This window comes from Atractosteus spatula, chromosome 1, assembly GCF_055471065.1.
Source record: "Atractosteus spatula isolate fAtrSpa1 chromosome 1, fAtrSpa1.hap1, whole genome shotgun sequence".
Classification (NCBI taxonomy): Eukaryota; Metazoa; Chordata; class Actinopteri; order Semionotiformes; family Lepisosteidae; genus Atractosteus; species Atractosteus spatula.
This window is the reverse complement of record NC_142706.1, coordinates 13,930,826-13,952,725: the sequence shown is the minus strand read 5'-3', so window position 1 is coordinate 13,952,725 and position 21,900 is coordinate 13,930,826. Positions and strand designations below refer to the sequence as shown.

The 21,900-nt window shown below is 37.8% G+C and overlaps 1 protein-coding gene across 2 annotated transcripts in view; it reads left to right on the top strand.

The window, feature by feature from the left end:
- The window catches only part of gstcd (glutathione S-transferase, C-terminal domain containing), a 60,295-nt gene that overhangs the window by 430 nt on the left and 37,965 nt on the right, over window positions 1-21,900 (top strand). For both annotated transcript variants that reach the window (XR_016090947.1, XM_088913437.1), the window contains exons 2-5: window positions 1,310-1,751; window positions 2,590-3,021; window positions 7,428-7,682; window positions 11,294-11,387. Coding sequence is in view for 1 of the 2 variants with exons in the window: in XM_088913437.1 (XP_088769563.1) it covers window positions 1,335-1,751; window positions 2,590-3,021; window positions 7,428-7,682; window positions 11,294-11,387 (1,198 nt within the window). In the remaining variant the exon portion in view is untranslated. The remainder of the gene's footprint in view (window positions 1-1,309; window positions 1,752-2,589; window positions 3,022-7,427; window positions 7,683-11,293; window positions 11,388-21,900) is intronic.

The window sequence follows — 21,900 nt, the reverse complement described above, 5'->3', positions numbered from 1 at the left end:
TCGCATTAGCATGAAGAGTGGTGGATCTTTTACTCCCCACCTTTAAAAAATGAAAAATTTACAGTGAAGTTGAACTAATCTTAACGGTAGCATATTTTCATTGACACGCTAATTTTTTCTTGGGCAGAGCGTGTGTGTTGGTCACAGCATGTCTTTCTCTTCTGGGGGCTCTGTAGATTCATCTGCTTTTTATTGCTGCTTCTCATTTGAATGACGCTTTTAATAGGAGTCAGATAATCTGGTTTTAGGTCATAGTAAATTTCTAATGTAAACGCAAAACAACAGACCTGCATACGTTTTCTGTAAATCAGTCCTAATCATGAATCTCTGTAATATAGTCAGATTATGAATGCCCCTGCGATAAATCCACTAACGTGCCCCTTTAAGTCTTAGGTGTGTCGTTTTGAGACCTGGGTGAAACAGTGTAATGACTTTTCCTGTAATGGTCATGACATCTGTTTTGCACTGGTCTGCAGTTGTGCTGATGTTGCAGTTGCTTAACAGAAAGGAGGTGGATTTCAAAAATGGTCTGCTTGATTCCAAACAGTAGATCACGAAGACACACAGAGTCACACAAGACGACTTTGGCTGTTATCTTTTGAATCCTTGTGTCCTGCAATTTAGCTTTCATAAAGTCTGTGTTAATTCATTTGGGAAATCAGTTTCTCACTTCTATGCCTGATCTGCTGTAGAGTGGCACTGCCACATATCCCAAAATAATAATTAATAATTGCTTACACTTATAAAGCGCTTTTCTGGACACTCCACTCAAAGTGCTTTACAGGTAATGGGGACTCCTCTCCACCACCACCAATGTGCAGCATCCACCTGGATAATGCGACGGCAGCTATAGTGCGCCAGAACACTCACCACACACCAGCTATTAGTGGGGAGGAGAACAGAGTAATGAAGCCAATTCATAGAGGTGCACCTCTTCAGTTGTGGACTAAGTGGATCCCCTTCTATATATGAAGCACTTGGGAATCCTTTGTGTTGCAAAGTGCTACTGTATATAAAAGCAAAAACATTCGCTTACTATCACATTGCAATGACTTTTCCTATGCATAGTTTCAAAGACGTTACATATACACTTCTTGTATGAATATTAAATGTTAAACCCTGTGTGTGTATGTATAGAAAATTATTGAGAATCACACTATCTCGGCATTGAGTCTTACAGATTGAGGCTGTACTCTAAAGGTTTAGCCAATATTTCTACTTTAATAAAGCTAAAAATATATGTACATAAATGTACCTACAGACTTATTGTGCTGTTATGTGAACATTTAATATTCTTTTCTTTTTACAGAGTATATTGCTGTGCCTCCAATGCAATGAAACACACAAATTCAAAAAGGGGAGAAGAGTGTCTCTACCTGGACATTTCTGACCAGAGTGAAGAGGCTATTCTCCCTCTCCACACCTCCATAACGCTCTTTCTCCTGTCGTACTGTGACTCCAAGTTATTCCGTGTCTTCCTGGTTCCTTCTCGGCCTGACCCGGCGCAGTCATGGAGGCACCGAGTGCCGGGGGGCCTGGCCGCCAGAGTCGTCTCCAAACAGGACCTGCCCATGCTGGTGAGAAGCTGTTGCCTTCCTGCGGTGCTGGAGGAGGAGGGCAGGTATTGCCGAGCAGGCCTGGCCGTAGTGCTGAGACATATCATTCAGAGGACTTGTGAGGAAGATCCCAGCCGCAAGGATGTAGCGGGCCTGCTGGGCTTCAAAAAGACCTGCCTCAAAGCCTGTGCCGAAGTAAGTCTGTTAATCTCATCCTTTTGTTTTCCTTTTGCTTGTTTGTTAATGCAGATATGTACTGTTGACTATCTAATTAGGTATATTACTTGTGATGATCCTTTTTTTGACTACTACATTTTTATTAACCATTCCAGCGAAGGTAATTTCTTATAACGCTTCAGCTTATTATTCATCAATAAATAGGGGAAGAAAAACAGTCCTGATCTTAAGCAGTATGGTATACACTCATTATACTTCACTGAATCATTTCTGCACAAAACGAAAAAGTCTTTTTTCACCGTAGATGGGGATTTTACACAACGGGTTTATGTTAAACAAAGATAACTTGCTGAACAAATAGCTCCTGAGAATGACAGTGAACACATATAAGGAACAAGTATACCCACTTTGACGCCCATCTTCCCAGAACAAACAAACACTCAGGTTATATTTGTGAGGTTCACATGGACATGATCTGCTATTATTACCATACTTTTGTTTAGTGGTATGTGCTTTAGAAGAGCATTTATAGTCTGTTCTGTTTTGTGTGTGACTTTCAGTAGTCATCATATTAAATCATATGATGGAAAATGCAGATAGTGTAATTTATTACATTGCAATGGAAATTGATTTAGTTTATAGGAGCAAATGACAGGTCTGTTTTCTGTTACTTGTATGGTGTAGTTATGTTGCATCACCAGGATAAACCTTCTATTACTTCTGTCATAGGTAGGGGAGTTCATCAGTGATTGTGATAATACTTTTAAAAGGGGACGTGGGGCTGCTGTATCTCTGTCTTGAGGGAAATGTTAGTGTATTCTATTTACTGGAATAACTGTGTTGATTTCGGCTCTAGGTGAGTCAATGGACGCGGCTCTGTGAGCTCAACATCCCCTCAGCTGTGGAGGAATTTCTCAGGCAGCCGGCAGGCCCAGATCCAGAGATACCCGCCGCTATCTTGCGCCTGGAGAAGAAACTGGAAGAGCCCGTTAAGGTCCACAATGATGACAAGATCCGCCGGCAGAAACTGCAGCAGCAGAAGGAAGGGGCAGGCTCTGCCACCCAGCCTGCTTCATTCCAGGAATCATTGAACTCGGAAGGGCTGGAGCTGAGGGCGGCCTTGGCCAAGCTGTCTGTGGAGGATATGCCTTCGCCAGCCACTAGGGGGCCCTCTAACATCAGGAGAGTCAAGACCACTGAGCTGCCCGCCCTAGAGCATGTGTTTGCAGAGGGGCTATACTTCACCCTTACAGACCTTGTCCTGCTGCCTTGTTTGCACCACTTTCTGGTAAGGATGCAATTTAGTGAAATTGTTAATAACACAGGCCAGGTGCTATATTTAGTGTCTACTATTGTTGTTTTATTCACAACTTTTGGGGGTCTTTATTGTGGGGGGAAAAAAGTACTTGTAGTTTTACATATGGGGGTGGGGGGGAGCTCACCAATGTTATTAATTAAATAAAAATCTTTAATAAAATAATTAAATGTTAGTGGATGTATCTTTAGCTTACACATTAACTTGCATTCAGCTACATTTCATAACTTACATTCAAATATAATTGTGGAAGTGGAAAAAAAACAAAGTAGGATTTTCGATCCTCCCACAGAGTGTCAGGTTGAAACAAAACAGAAATTCAGAATACTCAATACTTTGGGGAAAAAATAGATAAAGCCTACAGTGTTTGTGCTGTTGCTGGTTAGTGAAACATGCTGACAGCCAATATAACACGAACAAAAGGAATGCACACAAAATTCTGTTTCTGAAAGAGAACTTTATTTGACCCTTTAGCCTTCTGTGCCCTGTTAATTCAGATTAAGGGAATTAATCATTAACTATGGTCAGTTTTAAAGTACAGTATCAGCCACCTTGCAGGTGTGGAATGCATGAGGTGCACATTATTAATGTTAATAATCGTACCATGACCTTTAACCCTTCACATCTTTAATGTTTTGTAATATTATATCATTATCGGGACATACTGCTATTGTGTTCTCATATGTAGCAGTGTTAAGGTTAATGTCAGATCTTTTAAATGCAAACATTGCTTTAAATGCTTTAATTTTGTCATGCACTTGCAAAGCATGCACAGAACTATTTTCCCACATGTGATGGTAAAGGTCCCTCTAAAGAAAAGCAAAAAGAAAAGCTCTTAAATACAAATCCATGTACTGGAAAAGGAATAGCCTGTGAAACCGACAGATACCAGTTTTGCATGTAAAGAACGTTTAGGAAATCCTGTAGGTCTCGGCTGGATTCAGGATTTGCTGTTTGTGTAAGAAAGGTTCTTTACACAATAAAAGTGGATAATGCTAAGGATAAAAAGCATTGTTATAAACCCTGCCCTAAAACAAGGATCTGAGAACAGACAAAACCCATAATGTTAATACTGTGCAGGAGGTTTTACTTCAAAGATCTTGTAGGTTCTGCAGATAAAATACTCCAAAGTAGGCTTAACAGACTATCAAGCCCTGCACCACCACTGACACAGTGAAAGCCCTTTATATACTTAAACATTTCAGTCCCATGCCAAGAATTTTGAATTAACAAACACCAATAATCTAATTCTCAAATTATTACCCAGTGTGTCTATCTACAAATGAAAGAGGCCTTTTTGTGGCAAATAAGCTATTAAACTGTCCCCTCAAAGACCAGACAGCTACAGGCATCTGGCTGTTGAGAGTGTTTCTTTGTGTCTAATGCTATTTTGTCAAATGAAGCACTGTTTGAAGGGACTGAATTGCTCATTTGAGTTTTGCAGACTGAAAAACATTGTATAAGACTGAATAATTGTGGGCTGGCCACTGTCAACACTGTAACGGAACATTTTTACGGTCCTTGTGTAAGCAAACAGGAGAAAAAATGTTCAACATGACAAGGAGGGGAAGTAAGAGGGTATTAAGCACTTGAACTGATGAGAAATTAGAATAAACATATCATTACATGTACAAGTACTGGTGAAAGCTTTCTTTCCGTAAACCGCTGTGTTTGACAGTTCTGACAGCTGAGTGTCACATATAAGGAAATGGTTTATACTGCTGTCTCACAGGGCAGGATAAGAAAAAAATAAATATTTTATTTCTTTTAGCTAGAAATAGAAAAAATGACAAAGAAATCCACATTACACCCAGAGGTAACGGTCCTTGTCTAATTTGTGTGTGGCGGATTTTTATGACTTACACTTGATGTTCTGTTACCAGCGAAGGGACCACTGAACATTGCAGTGTATTTCATGAATGTGTACGCAGAGTAAGAAGGGAACGACATGCTTAGTATATCATGGTCACAGGGCTCTGAACAAGCCTTTGTGTATCTAGGGTCTTGAATTGGGAAAGGGCCCACAGCAGTATTACAGTGAAACTGGAGATACATACGCTGCTGCCTTCTGAGGTCTCTGATGTGGTCCCACATTTAAATCATCTCAGCGACTTTCTTTCTTTCTCATTGATTTTTTTTCCTAGCTCGTGTGGGAGACAGTGCAAAATCGTTACTCAATCTTTCCATTTTATGTTGGTGTGCAATTCTGGATACAAGCTTAATATTATTATTAGAAAATTATAAAACATGTAGATAAATTCTGTTTTGCATTATCGTCCGTCTCATGAATGGAATCCTGTCTTGGAGAAGACTTAAAAATGGTATTGTCACACTGAATAACCTTTGCGATGCTTCCTTCCTAGTGTCCTTAAACGTGTGATGGTGATTGTAATAGTAATCCACAGTGGTTTGCTGTATTCGCAGGGTGATTTTAAACAAAACACTAAAACAAAAGGTCTCAAAGAGGAACATTTATAGGTTCTATGTACGCATACAGATGAATGAGACAATGATTGAAAGGGTGTGGTAATGATAGGGCTGGTAAAAAGGGAAACCAAACCAGTTCCTTCATAGACTTTGTGGAGGGAGCCACTCTATCTACTGCAAATTGTTTGGACTGTTGGGATTGTCCCATATGGTTGATGTGTGAGGTCTGTATGAAAGGTATACGTGTCCCAAAGAGCACTGGTCAGTAGACCAGGTTTGGTAGATGTGAGTGTGGTAGCATGGATCAGAATAAGCTGGGTAGACCATATACATGGGGTTGGTGATAACCCGAGTTTTATAAGCTTAATTCTGCATAACATGTTCAACAGGAGATGCTGTTTTTTTCTTTTATTTGCTTTTGAACCATTATTAAAAACCAGTAACCCTCTTGTATAGTTCTTTTGTCTTCGGTGGGAGTGAGTTTTTGTTTGTGCAAAGTTACCTCTACCTCGAGTACAGAATCTTACCCAATATATTTGCTAGCATAAAAACATGTGTAAGCATTTGAAATCCTGCAAGTCTGCTTTTAGGGCATTAAGCCTATTGTATTTTCTTACCTTTCACCATTATGTGGAAGCAGGTGATAGACACCTGCATCAGGGTGTTGCAGTCCTTGTTGTGAACAAGACCAAACAACTTCCTTAACCTCTCAAACCTTTAGAATTCCTCAATGGCAGATGCACATACTTTGGATATCTAAACCATATCTTCGGTCCTGCATGTTGTCTCTGCAACATCTTACAGGCTCCAGCAAGGCCTTTTTTTGTGAACTAGCTGTTGTCGTTGCCCCCTTGCCACATGGTGTTATGCTTGATGGGCATCCAGAGCAGTGCTTGGCAGCTGCAGAACTGCTGTCATTAAACTAGGTGATGTCATTCATTCATCCATTTGACAGGCCAAGAGCACATGCAATGACTTTCACACTCTGGGCTCATTCAAAGTGACCTACTGCGTGACCTCTGCTATTGGGTGAAATATCTCAGACACCAAGTGTGCGTGACATTCCAATCGCAGTTCTGATGTGTCTGCATTTCATAGTCTACCTTTATACCCTTTTCACGGAAGGTACTGTAGTAGAGGTAACAGACAGCTCCACGTCCTCCTTGATGGTGGTCCTGCTGGTTGAATTAATAGCATACTTGTCAGTTCTTGGATTCAAACTTAGGTCTTCTGTTGTTAATTGAAAAAGTGAGGTCCTTCCAGTACAACAGTCTTATGACCATTAATATTATACCAAGAGAGAAGTGGATAGCTCATTCTCCGTGACTGTGTTTTTCTTGTCATCTCAGGATGTTTTGTTGTCCTGAATATGTAGTAGACCAATCCAACTTTTAATTTTTGTATTCTTTATTTTAAAGCATCACCATTTAGCATATTTTTGTGCGCACTTCTCTTTCTATTATTTTGGTAATGTGAGCATGGTGTTAAAAGTGAAAATGCCAAATCCAGTAACTGATTTCACATACCTTCATGCCATCCTTAGGCTGACTGTTGGCAGAAAACCTAGGCAGGCAGGCTGAGCTTTGAACCTGATGCGTCTGAGGACAAGAGGATTGGGTTACCTCCTAAGTGTTTAACAAGCACCTACACCCTCCATCCCCTAAGATAGGGAAGGAAGCAAACTATTACGATGAGGGTTTCGGGGTCAGTTGGTCAGGGATGGTTTTGAGTTTCACAGTCAGTCTAGCATATCTCCCTTAGCTGGATCCAAGTGCATATGACATGGAAAACCCCCCTGAATTTCTGTCCCCTCCTCCAGTTTCCATGTCTTCACTCCCGGCTGGGTGTTCTCGCTGTCCAGGCTTACCACCTGCCTTTCCGTGTTTAATTGGAGGTCATGCCTGGATGGATCACTGATCTGCATTCTTGTTTTTCTTTTTGGTTTCCTCTAGGTTTCCCTCCACCACCGTGAAAGTAAAAAGCTGGCACGGCTCCCTCTTTTGCAGCGGTGGTACTGCCGTGTGCAGGAAGTGCCGGGTGTGTCCAGGGCTGCGGGCAGCTGTGGAATCCGCTTCCTTCTCCTCCCGGACTCAGGGTGGCACCCGGCCTTGGAGAGCCAGGAGCTCTGCCCGCCCGAGCAGGAACCTGCAGAGAAAGCACAGGCACCCTTCATTGGAGGCCCAAGGCCCACCATGACCAAACTCAGAGTAATTCAATATTCCTTTTTCTATTCCCCTTTTGTTTCACAGATGCTTTTTAAGGTGATTTTACACGCCGAGGCAGTTGTTGCTGAAACATGTTCACAGTGTCCGTAAAACTGTCAGCACAAAATTTTTTTTTTTTGCAGTTTCGCACTAGTAGGACGGCTGCGTGATTCTGCTCACTTAATGTACTTGTCCTCTTACAGTAGGTCTCTGTCCTGTGCGGTAAATGCAGAGCATTTCTTTCATTTTTACTACACAGCTAGTGTAATTTAGCTTTGTCTCTTAAATTGTGTTTTCTTGAGTTCACGGATCGCGTTCCCTAAATGTAGTTTATAATGAAAGTTTGAAAGGAGGACAAGCCTCCTTTTTTGACAATCAACAGCTCTAGGGTATAGATATAAGCTACTAGACCTCTTTTTCCTGGCATTCATCACCTCACCATCCTCCAGTCTCTTGGTTGATCAGGAGCTGCAGCTTCCTCTTCCATATTGGATTAAATCGGTTAGGATAAAGCCGAAAAATCAATAATCAAACTTTTCACAATCACAATGTCGGGGTTTGTTTGTAGCTTCTGAATGGTAATAACTGTATAACATGTGATGTTTCATGAATTACATGCTTCTTTCAGTGCAGTTATTTGTTTCACTGTCCCACTGTGTGATTTAAATTGATTCTTCAGTGTCTGTATCTGCTTGTAGCTTTTTGCTCCTCCTTACCTATTGTTTTTATCCACCTACTGCTGCTGTTTTCTCAAAGCCAGAATCAGTAATGTTTGAGAGGTGTGGGGGGCTAGACAGTGTCGTGCCATTGTCCTCCTGAGTGTTGTGTATAATTTCCCCAAACCTCCAACTTTCGGAGACTGAAGTTGGGTTGTATTATGGAGTCCCCCCCCATCTCTGAGAAATCAAACATGTACAATTTGCTACAAATGAGTTGTAGTTGTATTGCATGGTTCATAATGAAAATTTAGGACAGAGTGGAAAGTAGAGAGAAATGCTGAACAGCCTTTTTTGAGATAAAGACCTCTTTGGGCAGATTCACAAAACCCTTTTCATTGTCTTTTAAATGCCACACTACCACTTTAAAAGTTAGTTTTTACAAATAGTGTCTCCATAAATTATCTTGGAATGGCATACCGTAATTTTTTTTTTCAGAATGAATACTTACCCTTTTCTTTTCCTTCCTGTTTCTTTTTTTCTGTGTTATTCCAAATGATTAGTTGTAGTATCACAGAGCTACATAGTTATTGCCAAATAATGATTTACATCTCCTCAGCTCAACCCCTGAGGCTGTGTACCTTCATCTAGGACAACGCACCGTAATGTAATAAAACGTTCTTTGGAACAGACACTCTAGTGACACGCAGCATTTTGAAAAAGAATGGCATTTTCTGATATTCATCAACAACATTTGTCTGTTCTACAAAGGTTGGGACCTTTAACATTCAGACATGATTGTTTTGTCTAGTTCAATTTACTATGAAATCTTACTTTACTTAAAGTGTAAATCACAAAAAAATCCTGTCATATAATGAACCATTTCATAGTTCACTTAGAATCCTTGCTGTGCCCTACAATCCTGATTTCCACTGTGTAGTACTGTACTAAGTAATTCTATAAGCCCAAAGTGGTGGTCCCTAGCACTTTATCATCCAAAGTTAATTTTAGGTTTGAGATAAATTGACACAGCTGGGGTGATGGAGTTCTGTGTCTTTGAGTCACTATCCATTCCTTCTCATTACATCCCAATGTTCTTAACTGCTGTGCTGGGCAAAGTGCTTCTTACACCTACCAGGCATAAATTTAAGGTTCCCTGCTGGGTAAAGAACACGCATGGGAGAAGTTCATATAAAACAGTTGTCAAATGAACACAGAGACCTTGTAAATGTGATTTTTTCCCCCCGTGTCCTGCAGATGGAATTACAAGTTCTTGTGTGTCTCCAGACTGGGCTTTGCTGCACCTGTTGTTGGTGCCGCCTTCTGTTGTGCAAACAAACCCTGCTTCTGGAGCCAGGCAGATATCAAGCTTGGCTCCCAAAGTGACATGCCATCCTGCGCCGTGCTTTGCGGCAGGAAAATTTACAGTACTGTGCATTAGTCATGTCTGGAAATGAAGAATATGCAGAAAGCACTTCAGTTTGGATATGTTAAAATAGAGTACGTTGTGTGTCAGGAAATAACACAATAAGATAAGATCACTTTATTAGCCATATATAATTTCTTGTATTAGGAATTTGTCTTTTCGCATACCCCAAGTTGCTCTTCATGAGACACACAGACAGGGAGAGAAGCTAGGGGTCAGAGCGCAGGGTCAGCCTTTTATATGGCACCCCTGGAGCACATGGGGTTAAGGGCCTTCCTCAGGGGCCCAATGGAGTAGGATTCCTCTGGGATACGAACCGGTAATCTTCCAGCCACAGGTGCAGATCCTTAGCCACAGAGCCACGGCACCCCCCGGAAGGCTATCCTTAAAAGGACTGCTCTCTCTGGCCAATAAGAATAAAAAAAGAATAAAGAACGAAGCATCTGAGGATCTATATACAGTATAGATATATCACTTATGTACAGTATATGCATATAATTAAGATGCCACCAGTATATAAGACTTGAAGTCCTGATAAAGCCGTAGTGCAAATGTTCATATATTTTTGGAGACCCAATGTAATTGTTATGCCAAGCCTTTGCACAAAAATTTCATGAGCTAGTATGATTTGTTGTCTGTGCTTTTATATGCAGTACACTGTGCAGCACAGTACTGGGCCCTCCAAAGGTATTGGGACAGAAAAGTTAAAAATGTTTGCTTTTTGCTTTATAGTCAAGAAAAATTTGAATCAGTGATCATGAGGTTAATGTGAAGAATACAAGCAATAAAATGTATTTTCTTTTTTATTTCATGTATTTATTGGATAATATTAGAACAAAAACTTTCTTTGTGTTCAAACAAGTGATTTAAAATAGCCGTAAGTATTAGGGCACATGCACTTTCAGTAAATTTTTGTGTTAAAAGTCTGCATTTAGTTGGACATTCCTTTGAGACAATGCCTCCATTCAGCTCACCAACCTCCTTATGTCATCATTCATGGTGAATTGCTGGTGTTGGCTGTATGTTGTGGCTGATTGTCATGCTGCTTGGTGAAGCATCATCCAATAACCATGAAAGAATTTTCTTCTGCTCGAGCAGACAACGTCTGTAATCTTCAGAATACATTCTGCTGGTATGTTTACACCATTAATAAAAAACAAAAAAGGACTGACTTGCTTTTCTTGTATGTTGTTAGCAGTATAAGTCACTAGCCTATAGGTCTGCTAAAATACTCATCTTGTATTTAACAAATACAAGATAAGCATATTTCTGAACTATATACATGGTGGCTAATAATTACTAAGATGATTTTCTGCAAGCTGTTTTTTTGCTGAATAGCTGGACGTCAAGATAATGAAGAAATGAATGCAGACAGTTGTGTAACCCTGCTTACAGTATATGCAGTACATTGTACTTAAAATGCTTAGGATTTAAGATCTGTATTTAAAATGCATGAATAGTTCTATAATGTAAGTAATGTAACAGACAGGCGTGGACCATCTAATGTAATGTCATGATTTTATTTGCTTCAGGAATGTGGCATTGAGGCTGTTTTCACTCCTCATCCTTGTCCTTCATGGACCCTGGATTGGAACAGCCTTCCAACAGCTGTCAATCCCACAGAAGGTAAGCAACTTTGTAACGTCTCTAAGGATGAAAATGGTGTATAGCGTTGTGACTGTAGCTGTTTGTGCATGCTATCCTAAGCAGAGTTGCACATCATGTCAGCTAATGCAGTATATACTGTAGGCACAATAATTTTTCACGAGGGAAAATAACATTGTTTCATTTTTAGGAAAAAAAAATCACTTGTACTTCCACATCTATTATAGCTTATTTGTTTCCGGTTTTCTTCAATGTCCAATTTTGGTACCTTTGCTATTTTCTATTAATTTCTCTTTTATTGGACCAGATTCTCTGACAATTTTTTATTGTGACCTGCTGATGATTACATTTATTTAAAGACCACATCTGATGCTATTTTGGCTGTTTCTTCTTAATGCAGTCTGCCTGACAGAAAGAAATCATGGATGCAACAAAATAGTTGCTGAAGGTGTGGTGAAGCTTCATGGTTAGCTGCAAAATCAACTTCTGTGGGGTTATTGTTGGTTGGGAGGTTTGATTCTGTGTTGGGATCATAAATCAGAACATTTGCTATTATTGGTCCAAATTCATTTCTCAGTCTCATGTTTGTAATACTGTAGATCTACAGTGTCATTTTCTCATTTACTCCATGCTGTGCTCTCACATTCCTCAGGGTAATGGATGCTAAGAAATGTGTCCTACCCTTAAGTTGTCTGGAACCTTTTATTATGACACTGTACAAGATGAGAATTCATTCTGCTGGCATGTTTACATCGTTAATAGAAACCAAGAAACAGACTGACTTGCGTTTCTTGTGTGCTGTTAGCAGTATAATAAGTCACCAGCTTACAGCTCCAATAAAATGCTCATGTTTTATTTAAGAAATACAAAATAAACTTGTTTCTGAACTACATGCATGGGGGCTAATAATTACTAAGGTGATTTTCTGCAAGCTGTTTTTTTTTTTACCAAATAGCTGACTTTACATATTCGACTGTGTACAAATTGATGATCTGTAAAGAACTTTGCTGACTGTCTGTTAAAGAAACTAGCATCATCCTGCTATCCTGCCATCTCTGCGTTTCTATGCCTTTCCTTCTGGCTACTTTCAAATTAAGTGGATTAACTTTGTAATATGTTACCTGCCGTAGTTTACGAGTGACCTAGGTTTTGGAATGTGTGGTTATGTGAATAGATTTTAATTGTGCAGCAATAAAGATTGTAAATAATGTTATAAATTATTAATTCGTATTTATATTCCTTTATGATATTGCATTATTCTTTTACGTTTCCTATGATGAGTGCTAGATCTTATGTTGCTTAGAAGGTACTGTATGCATGTTATTGTATTGAAAAGGTAAAGTTTTTTATTAAGCTTCAGACATTCCACTCTTGTTAATATTTTTTGCTTCTTTTTTTACTCGAACAGTAGAAAAAAAAACATATTACCAAATAATTAAGGGTTTAATGGATTTTTGTTATGATTTTGCTGTCTTTATCCAGCAGTGTATCTGTCCATGTATTGCAAAGTTCCTCTTCGATGTATCAAGTATGTGTAATTAGTAAGAGCCGGAACAAGAGTAAGTCAGTTTGTACAGGGTTTCATTGAGAACGTTTTTCATCTGTCTGCACTTTCTGCCTTCACTGAGGTGATAACAAGGCGCACAAAGAGCAACAAAATAGCAGTGCTTCAGGGAAAACTGTCTGCTGTTAGTTTTGAATGTGTTTGTTTAGAAGCTTTCAAGCAAGAATATATTAATCGTGATGAAAACATTCTGAAGACAGGTTACCAGTGATGTGAATACTCAGCTGATTGTCAAAGCTATTTATAGTCAAACTATGCAGCTGAATAATTGGGTATTTGACAAGAATAAGAAAATAAAGAAACACATTACACTAATTCTTAAAGTATGAACTAATTAGTGTTTTTCTTTCAAAATGAGAACATATGAGTACATATCCAAGGCAAAAGTAGAGTGCAGGTTTTACTTACATTTCTGGATGCAGTGTTGATTGTATAATAACACATGGCCTGCTCCATTTATATATTTTTGTCTGAAACACTGAACTGGATGTTGGCAGTTGTTTTTTAATGTTTCCTTTATTTCTGCTTACCTTTTTCAGAATTGTACTCATTTTACATTTTTGAAGTCAATAGGTGTTACTTAAAACGGAAATTAATTTGTTGAAAATTTCATCAATGTGAAGCACTTGATTGTACAGCATCTTTTAAAATTAAAATCTGCACGGTTTTTTTCTGTACTACATTATATAGTGGGTACTGTTTTCAGACAGTCCTGATTAGAGAATTTGCTCATTTCACATGGGCTACCCTTTGTGCACATTACAAAGCTTTTTTCTTGTCCTACAGTATATTCCTTTCTCTGGTTCTGCACTTTTTTGTTTGACAACAGGGCTACACCCATTAAGCAAAGAGTTTTGCAGTTGCACTTAATGCTGAAAAATGTCTGTAAAAAGGATGAGGATTTTGATTATTTAGCATTCAAAAAGCTAAATATGACATATTGTACTAGAGTTGTTCTCATGAGCAACATGGGCTACATGTACCTTAAGAATGAAGTTTCACATTTGGGCTGAAAACCCGATACTGTTGTCACACTATTATATGGTATTGCCATTAAAGCACTTGTTTTACGATTACAGGATGAGAATTTAGTAGAGAGATTTTGCAAAACCAGACTTTCCATTTCAGATTTTGTTTTTCTGACCAATACAGCAGCTCATTTCTTTAGGGTGCACAGCAAAGTTGTTCTGGTTCTTCTCAACACAATCAGTTTCTTCAACTTCAGTTTCTCTCAGATGAACCTGTTTTCAGTTAGAAGTGTATTTTCAATTCTTCATGCATTTAATGCACCCTCATACTGGAGCAAAGAAGATGAGAACAATAATTTGTGTTAATAATGCACTGTTACTTGTTCTTTTCTCCAACCCATGACGTTTTTTATTAAACCTCAGACATTTCACACTTCTTCATATTTTGTTTCTTTTTGGGCTGAGCATTAGGCTATGGGCTGGAGGACTGATGCGGTTCTTGCTGACAACAACATTGCAAATGCATAGGTGCCCAGCTAGCCAGGTGGCATTACTGTTGCGTGGGAAGATGAAGCAAACTCAACCAACTTAAAACCTTCCTACCATCAGCACTTTTGTTTTTCACTTCTTGATGGATCCCTGTCGGTGTCTGCAAGGCCATTGTGTTGATCTGAAGTAGTGAGCTATATAACCCAGCCTACTAATGAAATATCTTTATTAACTGAGTCATGATATCTGGGAGCCCTGCCACTTCGTTTATGACTATACTATTGAGTAGATAGTAAAGCTCTGTTATTTTAGCAACTCATTCCCTGAACAGCCTTCTTTAACAATCCTCCCAGAAAGTGTGATAGAGCAGTAAAATGCTTATGGGCCGTGCTTTGATGTCCTTTGGTGAATTTCTGTCCTGGGCACAGTCTGTTAAATACTAAATTACTGTCTAGCTCCAGTTTCTCACATTCTTCTTTTGCAAAGTTATTTTTGCTGATACATTTTGTACTACAATACAGCCTGTGACTTTGACTTGGTTGGACAATTCTTTTTACTGGGTGGCAGTCTATACCTAAAAACAAAAGCTGTTTTCATTAGGACCTGAGACAGCACTCTAAGTTGGAGCAAGTTAATATACAGCTTTTTGTGGTCATCTGATACATTTTCCACATCCATCTTTATCTTATGTATAATTGCAAATACCCACATGCCCTGATCTGTTTTAAGACACCTGCCTCTTTCCTGACTAAGCTATTTCAGGCCACCCTTCTGATCTGATCTTTATTTCCTTATATTGTTAATTTTTGTTCAGTATTGTAGAGAGAAAACTTAAATTAATCAGCTGTTTGAAGGTTCGAAGTCTTTATCATTTGTTATTGACATTTGCTATGTGATTTAAGCTGTCAAAACCATATAAAAAACATTTTGGCAACGTTTTTCGACAAATCTAGCAGTGAGTGTTAAATGAACGCTTTGGACATTGGAGGGGATGTGTGCTAGCCTTGGCTGAAAATAACTGTTTAAAGATTTATTTCAGATCTGTTAAGGGGTCAGAGACGGTCAGGAGTTTATTTCCCCTGTGAAACTCAGGCTAGTTCCACTATCTCTAGCTATCTGCACTGCGATCTATTCAAGGTGTTAGAGGCTGATGATGCCAGTCTGAGGCTGTGCTGACCTCATGACCTTCTGTCTGGGGAGGCTTCCCTCTGGACTACCAATCTATCTGCTGTCAGATTTGTACATTATGTATGTGACAATTTTGCAGTAATTTATTTATTTATAGTTGGGATACCCTCGGGAGGACTGGAGGGTATTCCGTTTTTTCATTTCACCTCTCTGCTTACTGCAACATACTGTACTCATAATATGCCTTATTCAAAGATGAAAACGGTGTCTGTGAAATATGCATGACTTGGATCTCTTTAGATTAAGCGGTCCAAAAAAACATTAACCCTCTTAGAAGCCTGTTCGATTATTTTATTTTTCCAGCTGAATGCATTGAAAGTAGTTGGGATTAGGGAAGATAAAAAAATATTTCTAAAGTTCTTATAATCTCAAATGCATTAATAAAGCTATATCTCCTCATAAGCCTAATAGCAACTGACTTATTGTATATTATTACCAAAGATAGTTAAAATTAACTGTAACATATAAATGATTTGAACTTGTATAATTCAAAGTTAACAGCTTGTTGCATTTGAGACCCATTATCGAAAGGTTTAGCAGTTTATTTAATGTAAACCATGACAAATTTTGTCTATTGCATCTTACCATAAGACTGTAAGTACAAATGAGAGGGGTTCATTTGATGATCTTACCTATTTGGTAGGTAGTAGGTAATTGAACAAAGAATCTCATCCAGCCATTTCTTGAAAGAAGCTATATCCTGGCTATAGGATGTTGACTTCAACATCATTGTTAGTTATGTTGTCCCATACTCCCACAATCCTTTGCCTAAAGAAGTGCTTAAGCTGTTCTCAATTTAAAATGCACTTCATTTTTATAATCTCTGGTTTATAAAATATATTTTTCACTGTTGTTTTTTTCCATTAGGTTGACATTGGTAATACCTTTGTGGAATTTGAATATTGGACTTAGGTCCACTTGTAGGACCTGTTTTCTGTTCAAGACTGAAAACATTCAGCTCCTTCTGTCTGTTTTTGTAGGACATTCCTTTAGACCTTGGAATGTTATCTTCTTGCTCTTCTCTGGGCTGAAGCCAGAACAGTAATATCCTGTTGAATAGTTTGGTGGCCAAAATTGTATTTTATATTTCAAATGAGGGCTTTCTAGGGCATGGTATTATTTTAACATATTCATGTCATGATTTAATGATCCTAACATTTTGTTGGACTTTTTTTGTTTAACTACATTGACTACAAAATGTTAATGTATCTACATAAGCACCTATGTCTTTTCACGTTTAGTATCTCCTGTTTCCCATTCCCACACCACAATTTAATCTGCATAAGTCAAGGCACAGGATGTGAAAGCTGTGGCCAAATTAAAAGTGGCTTACAGTTTCTTCGATATGACCATAACACACATGAATTTAGAATGTGGACTATTCACACTCAATTTTCTTTCTGAAAACATTTGGATTTTGATCTTCTTGGAAAATTCCGAAGGTCTGGTCTGGAAGCATTGTTTTCAGGATCCAGTACCATTTATCTAGTTCTCAAATCATTTTAATTACATTTTTGTTTGCCAATTTTGTGTTAAACTTGATAAAAATTTTGCCAGCTGAGTCAAATCCAAGTATGTTTGGAAGCCATAGGAATGAACAGTCTGACAGATAAGGTGCTTCAGTCATTTCACCAACAACCATCTTTTTGTTGATCTAATAATAAGCCTCCATGCTGCCTGGTTTACAGAGATCATTAGGTATTAAAATATTATGATTCATGACGCATACAGTAACACAACAGATGTTTCAGTAAAATGTCCAGTGGGTAAGTGCAATGCTGGACTGAGACCAAGCTACTCAGACTATCGGAAACATTTGCAAAATTGTATTACTCCCCCACTGTATTAAACATCATAAAAGCACATAATAGCAAATCATTGTATAGGAAAGGAATTTGAACCTGGCTACAGAAATAGTAGATAGCCGCGTTTTTGTCCTTTTTAAACCTGTGCTGTATATCAAAGGAAATTTGAACGAAGCATGCCAAATGAAGTTTGGATCCAACAGTTAAAACTTTTTTTTAATTTTTCAGTAAATTAATTCAGATAAAATAAGAAGTGAAGACTTTAAACAAATGCAGGTATATTCACTTCTATTTATATTTTTGTCACTTGTTGCTTAGTTACATTTTTCTTAATTACAAAGAATAATTAGCTAAGGGTTTTTCAAAGGTTTTTGTCTAGAGTTGCCTCCTAATGTGCTGAAAGACATTATAAAATTCTTGGGGCTGTCTGAGTTCTGTTTTGGAGCTAAGACAGATGGAGGTATCTTTTTTTTCTCTGTGGGTAGGGTCCACGGCTCTCTCTCTCCGTCTTGTTAAGATTTTACTTGAGGCAAAATAGCAGCAGTAGCCTTATCTAGTCAGATCTCAGCAGCTAAGCCAGGCCAGCCCTGATCAGTACTGGGATGAGAGACCTCCAAGGAAAGCTGCATTAAGTGTTAGTACACAGAACTTAAAATTGGCTAGAAACAAGAGGAGGCCATTTAGCACAGGTAGATCAAATAGCTTCTGAACATCTTCTAAAAATAGCTTCTAAAAATCTAAATACTGTATCTCATTTTTTGAAAGAAGCCTGCATATCACCATCAACAACATGGATGGGCAGCTTGTGTTACTCCCACAAACCTTTGTGCAAAGAAAGTGCCTCCTTTTTTTAATGCATTTCCCCAGTGGAAGTGTATTTTTTACATGTGTTTTCTCATTTGTATTTCACTATTGATTCTGAAGAATTTCACTGACTTGACTTCGTCAAAGCCAGTGAGAATTTTGTATACTTGTATCAGGTCCACACACTACAGTATGTGGAACTTAAAAATGCTGTCTGCCTGTCAGTATTGTCCCTTTCTTAAGAGACTTTTCTAAGAGTTTTATTAACAGCCTGCGAATTGCATTTCTTTTCTCCTTTATACAGTTAGTATAATGCAACAAATCATGGGACCTGAAGATCTGTTGAGAAGTGTTGATAGAACAGTAGGTGATTATTCTTTCCTGTGGACCAGAATTTCCAAACCACTTTCTCAGTATGGTGATCAGGAATACTGATGTAGGAAGTGCCGTTCTCAGACACTTTTCAAAAGAGTGGGGGAAGGATTGGGGTATCATTTTTCTATCTTTGCTCAGGTTTGTGTTTGACATTGAACAACAATAGTGTTCAGACACCTTTTATGGGTTTAGTCCTAGGAATGACAAGCTATACCTGCCTTGTGTAAGTATCAATTACCTGATCAAATACTGACAAAGGTGTCTCCAATATCAGCTATAAGATCTAGTACAACAAGAAGTAAAACACATTGTCTGTCAAGTCTTGACTTGAAGAGAATGCCCCCTCTTCTAATAAATCCAAAGTCAAATTTCCTATAAGGTGGCATACAACATGTTTTATTCCTAACTGCTCTTCTTGCTGTCTTGATTTTCCCATGAAAGTACTCTGTAGTGACCTAATACATCTGTCTTGTCTTAATTAGGCAAACTGTTGTTGGGACGAACTGATATTTGCTATGCAATTCAAAATACTTTATTCATCCCAGGAGGGCAGTTTAAGCAATTTAAGCTTATTATCACTCTTATCTTCATTATCTCACCTTCATGTTAAAGTAAAAGTACTTTTTCCATGGACAAAAAGACTTCGGCCTCTTGGAGATGTGCTACATCTATGATTGATTTTTAAATCTTATTGCCACAATATTTCCAAATTAATACTGCAAGAGTCTTTGCATTTTTTGTACTTTCAGTAATACTATACATGTAGATAAGATCAGATGTCTTGCGGGGCAAAATAGAGGTTACATTTTAGAAAGGTCATTATTTTTAATAACTGTATCAATAAAGATGAACAATGTTTAGGAGGTTAAGGAAATATTTTATTAAGAGCAGATTAAAGTTTATATTATAATAAGTATTTGCTTGCACTTTACAATGTGGGTGTTAAAGCTATAAACTCATAATTGAAGATAATTGTATAATGAAGGGTTTGTTGCTAAAAGGTACTCTATTACAAAGGATAAGAAACAGGCCTATAATTTAATGTGCACCATGAGGGCATCAATGCTACATGTGTTGTCATTTGTGCTTCCATCCAGATGAATTTTTCCTATAACTATGCAATTAAGCAATACTTTCAATTGCATAATTGTAACTTCAGCTTTTAACCACTTAACCAATTATGTTTTTATAAACAGTTTTTAAACTTCATATTGGTTTCTTCTGTCATATTTAAGATTAGCAGTAAGTCATTTTTTAAAATTTGCTGAGGAAGGCTCAAAAGCATCTTTTCCAGTGGTGGTATTTGCAAAGCAAGCACAATTTTGTTTGAGAACGTCTGGTCTCCGTCAACACTATTCGTGAGGTTTTCAGTGCCAGAGGGCAAGCTATCTCTTACCTGGCAAATATCAGAGCTGAAGAACCTTTCTTCACTGGCTTTCAAATGTCAAAGAGAATCTGACCTGGGATACTTGCTTGAATTTTTTTTTGTAGTCTTAGGCAGAGTTACTGTAAACCTCCTTTCTGTCTGCCTGTTGCCCAAACTGCATGACTTGCAAGGTGACAATTATTTTCCCTTTTAATTTGTATTTTTTAAAATTAATTTATATTATATGCATATACAGTATAACACTTCTGGTGAATGTATACATTGTAGTTTAGATTATTAGACTGTAGTTTGTGTGGTTATCTTTAATTGGTATCTAAACCAGTGCAGAGACTAAAAAAGGAATGAAAAGACAGAGAATCCTATCATGTAGTTAACTTTGACTTCAAACACAGTCGAACAACAGTCCTAAGGTCTTGTCATAAAGAACCAATTAATGCAGTGCAGTTTTAAAAAAACATTTTTAATAGGTAACTCCTTGTTGTAAATGTTATCCAACAGTCTAGGAAGCATTTAAGATAATAAACATTGACCTACAGTGTATTTAGTGTGCCACATTTAAAAACATAATTATCTATGGAAAGAGGCTCAATTAATTTTTTTTATGCATTTTCCAAAACTTAAGAAGGTTACAGAAGAAGATTTGATCCATTGTATTTTTGGTAACTATTAGCTCATTGATCCAATTCATTAAGATAGACATGATCCTGTACTGCAAATTAAGACTTTTACCTTTGAAATAGTAGAATCAGTCAGATGCCTCTTTCTTTAACAACTGAAGTCGAAGGGGATTTTTTTTCTTCTATCTGTTATGTGTGATCTCCAGTCACTCTTTTTACTCCATGGATGATTTTCAGCTTGACATGACCAGATTTTTGCTCATTGATGTTTTCAGCACTAAGTCTGTGCCATGTGCGATCAATCCAACACTTATGTGAAAAAAACAGGAGTGTTCTGGAATTGTGACAGGGCTTGGAGGATTGGGTCTTTTAAAGTGCTGAATCAAAGGGTAGATAAAGCTGAGTAAATCCACGCTCCAGAATTAATTTAAAGGTGTGATCCATTTTGTATTTTTTATTCAAAGTTGTATTTTGCATATTTTAGTATCGCAGTCATCTTTGATAGAAGTGCCTAAGACCACTTTAGCAGCTTTTATTTATTTGGGGATATGTTGGTTGGTTTTGAAGATATTCTCAAGTATCTTATTCCCCTCACGGGTCTGAAAAAATGTGTCGTTTTTTTCATGCTTATGTACCACACACATTGCATTGATATGCTTCTTAAGAAGTATTTTTAAACCTGGACTGGACTCCCGGTAACTCCTGGCACCAGTGCAGTCTAAATATGGTTCAGTTCTGCTTGCCAATTCATCTTCTTTTTATTTGTTTCCATCATCAACATAAATGTTATGTCAAAATTGAACATTTCAATAGAAATGTAATTTAACATGCATCTATCCATATTTAGAACACACTCATGATAATTTCTCTTAATGTTTTTTCTTCATTTTGTTTTGTTAATTACGTTATATATGAATTTCTGCTCAGGTTCTTTCTCTGGTTTGCACCTGCAAATGTTCAAGCACCGTTGCCTGTGCACCTTTTTTTCAAAGATGAGTAAGCAGTAAATGGTGGAGCACCAACGAGTTTGTAAAATCTTTTTAATTGTTACTTTTTATGCAAAACATGGAAGCATTGGATTGTAGATCGAACCCAATATAAATACCTAGCTTGTTTTGGGTCTGTTTTATCAGCATTTAGAAGTATATTGATAGAGTTAAATCTTGCAGAATTCTAACTCTGTGCTGAAAAAATAATTTTAAAAGCTTTAAATCATGCATAAATGTGAAAAATGCTGTGACATAGTAATCATACAATCATAGTAATTACAATTAGTTTGCCAACATAGTAATGTTACCTTAAACCAGGTTATATAATATAGACTAGGGTATCCTAAT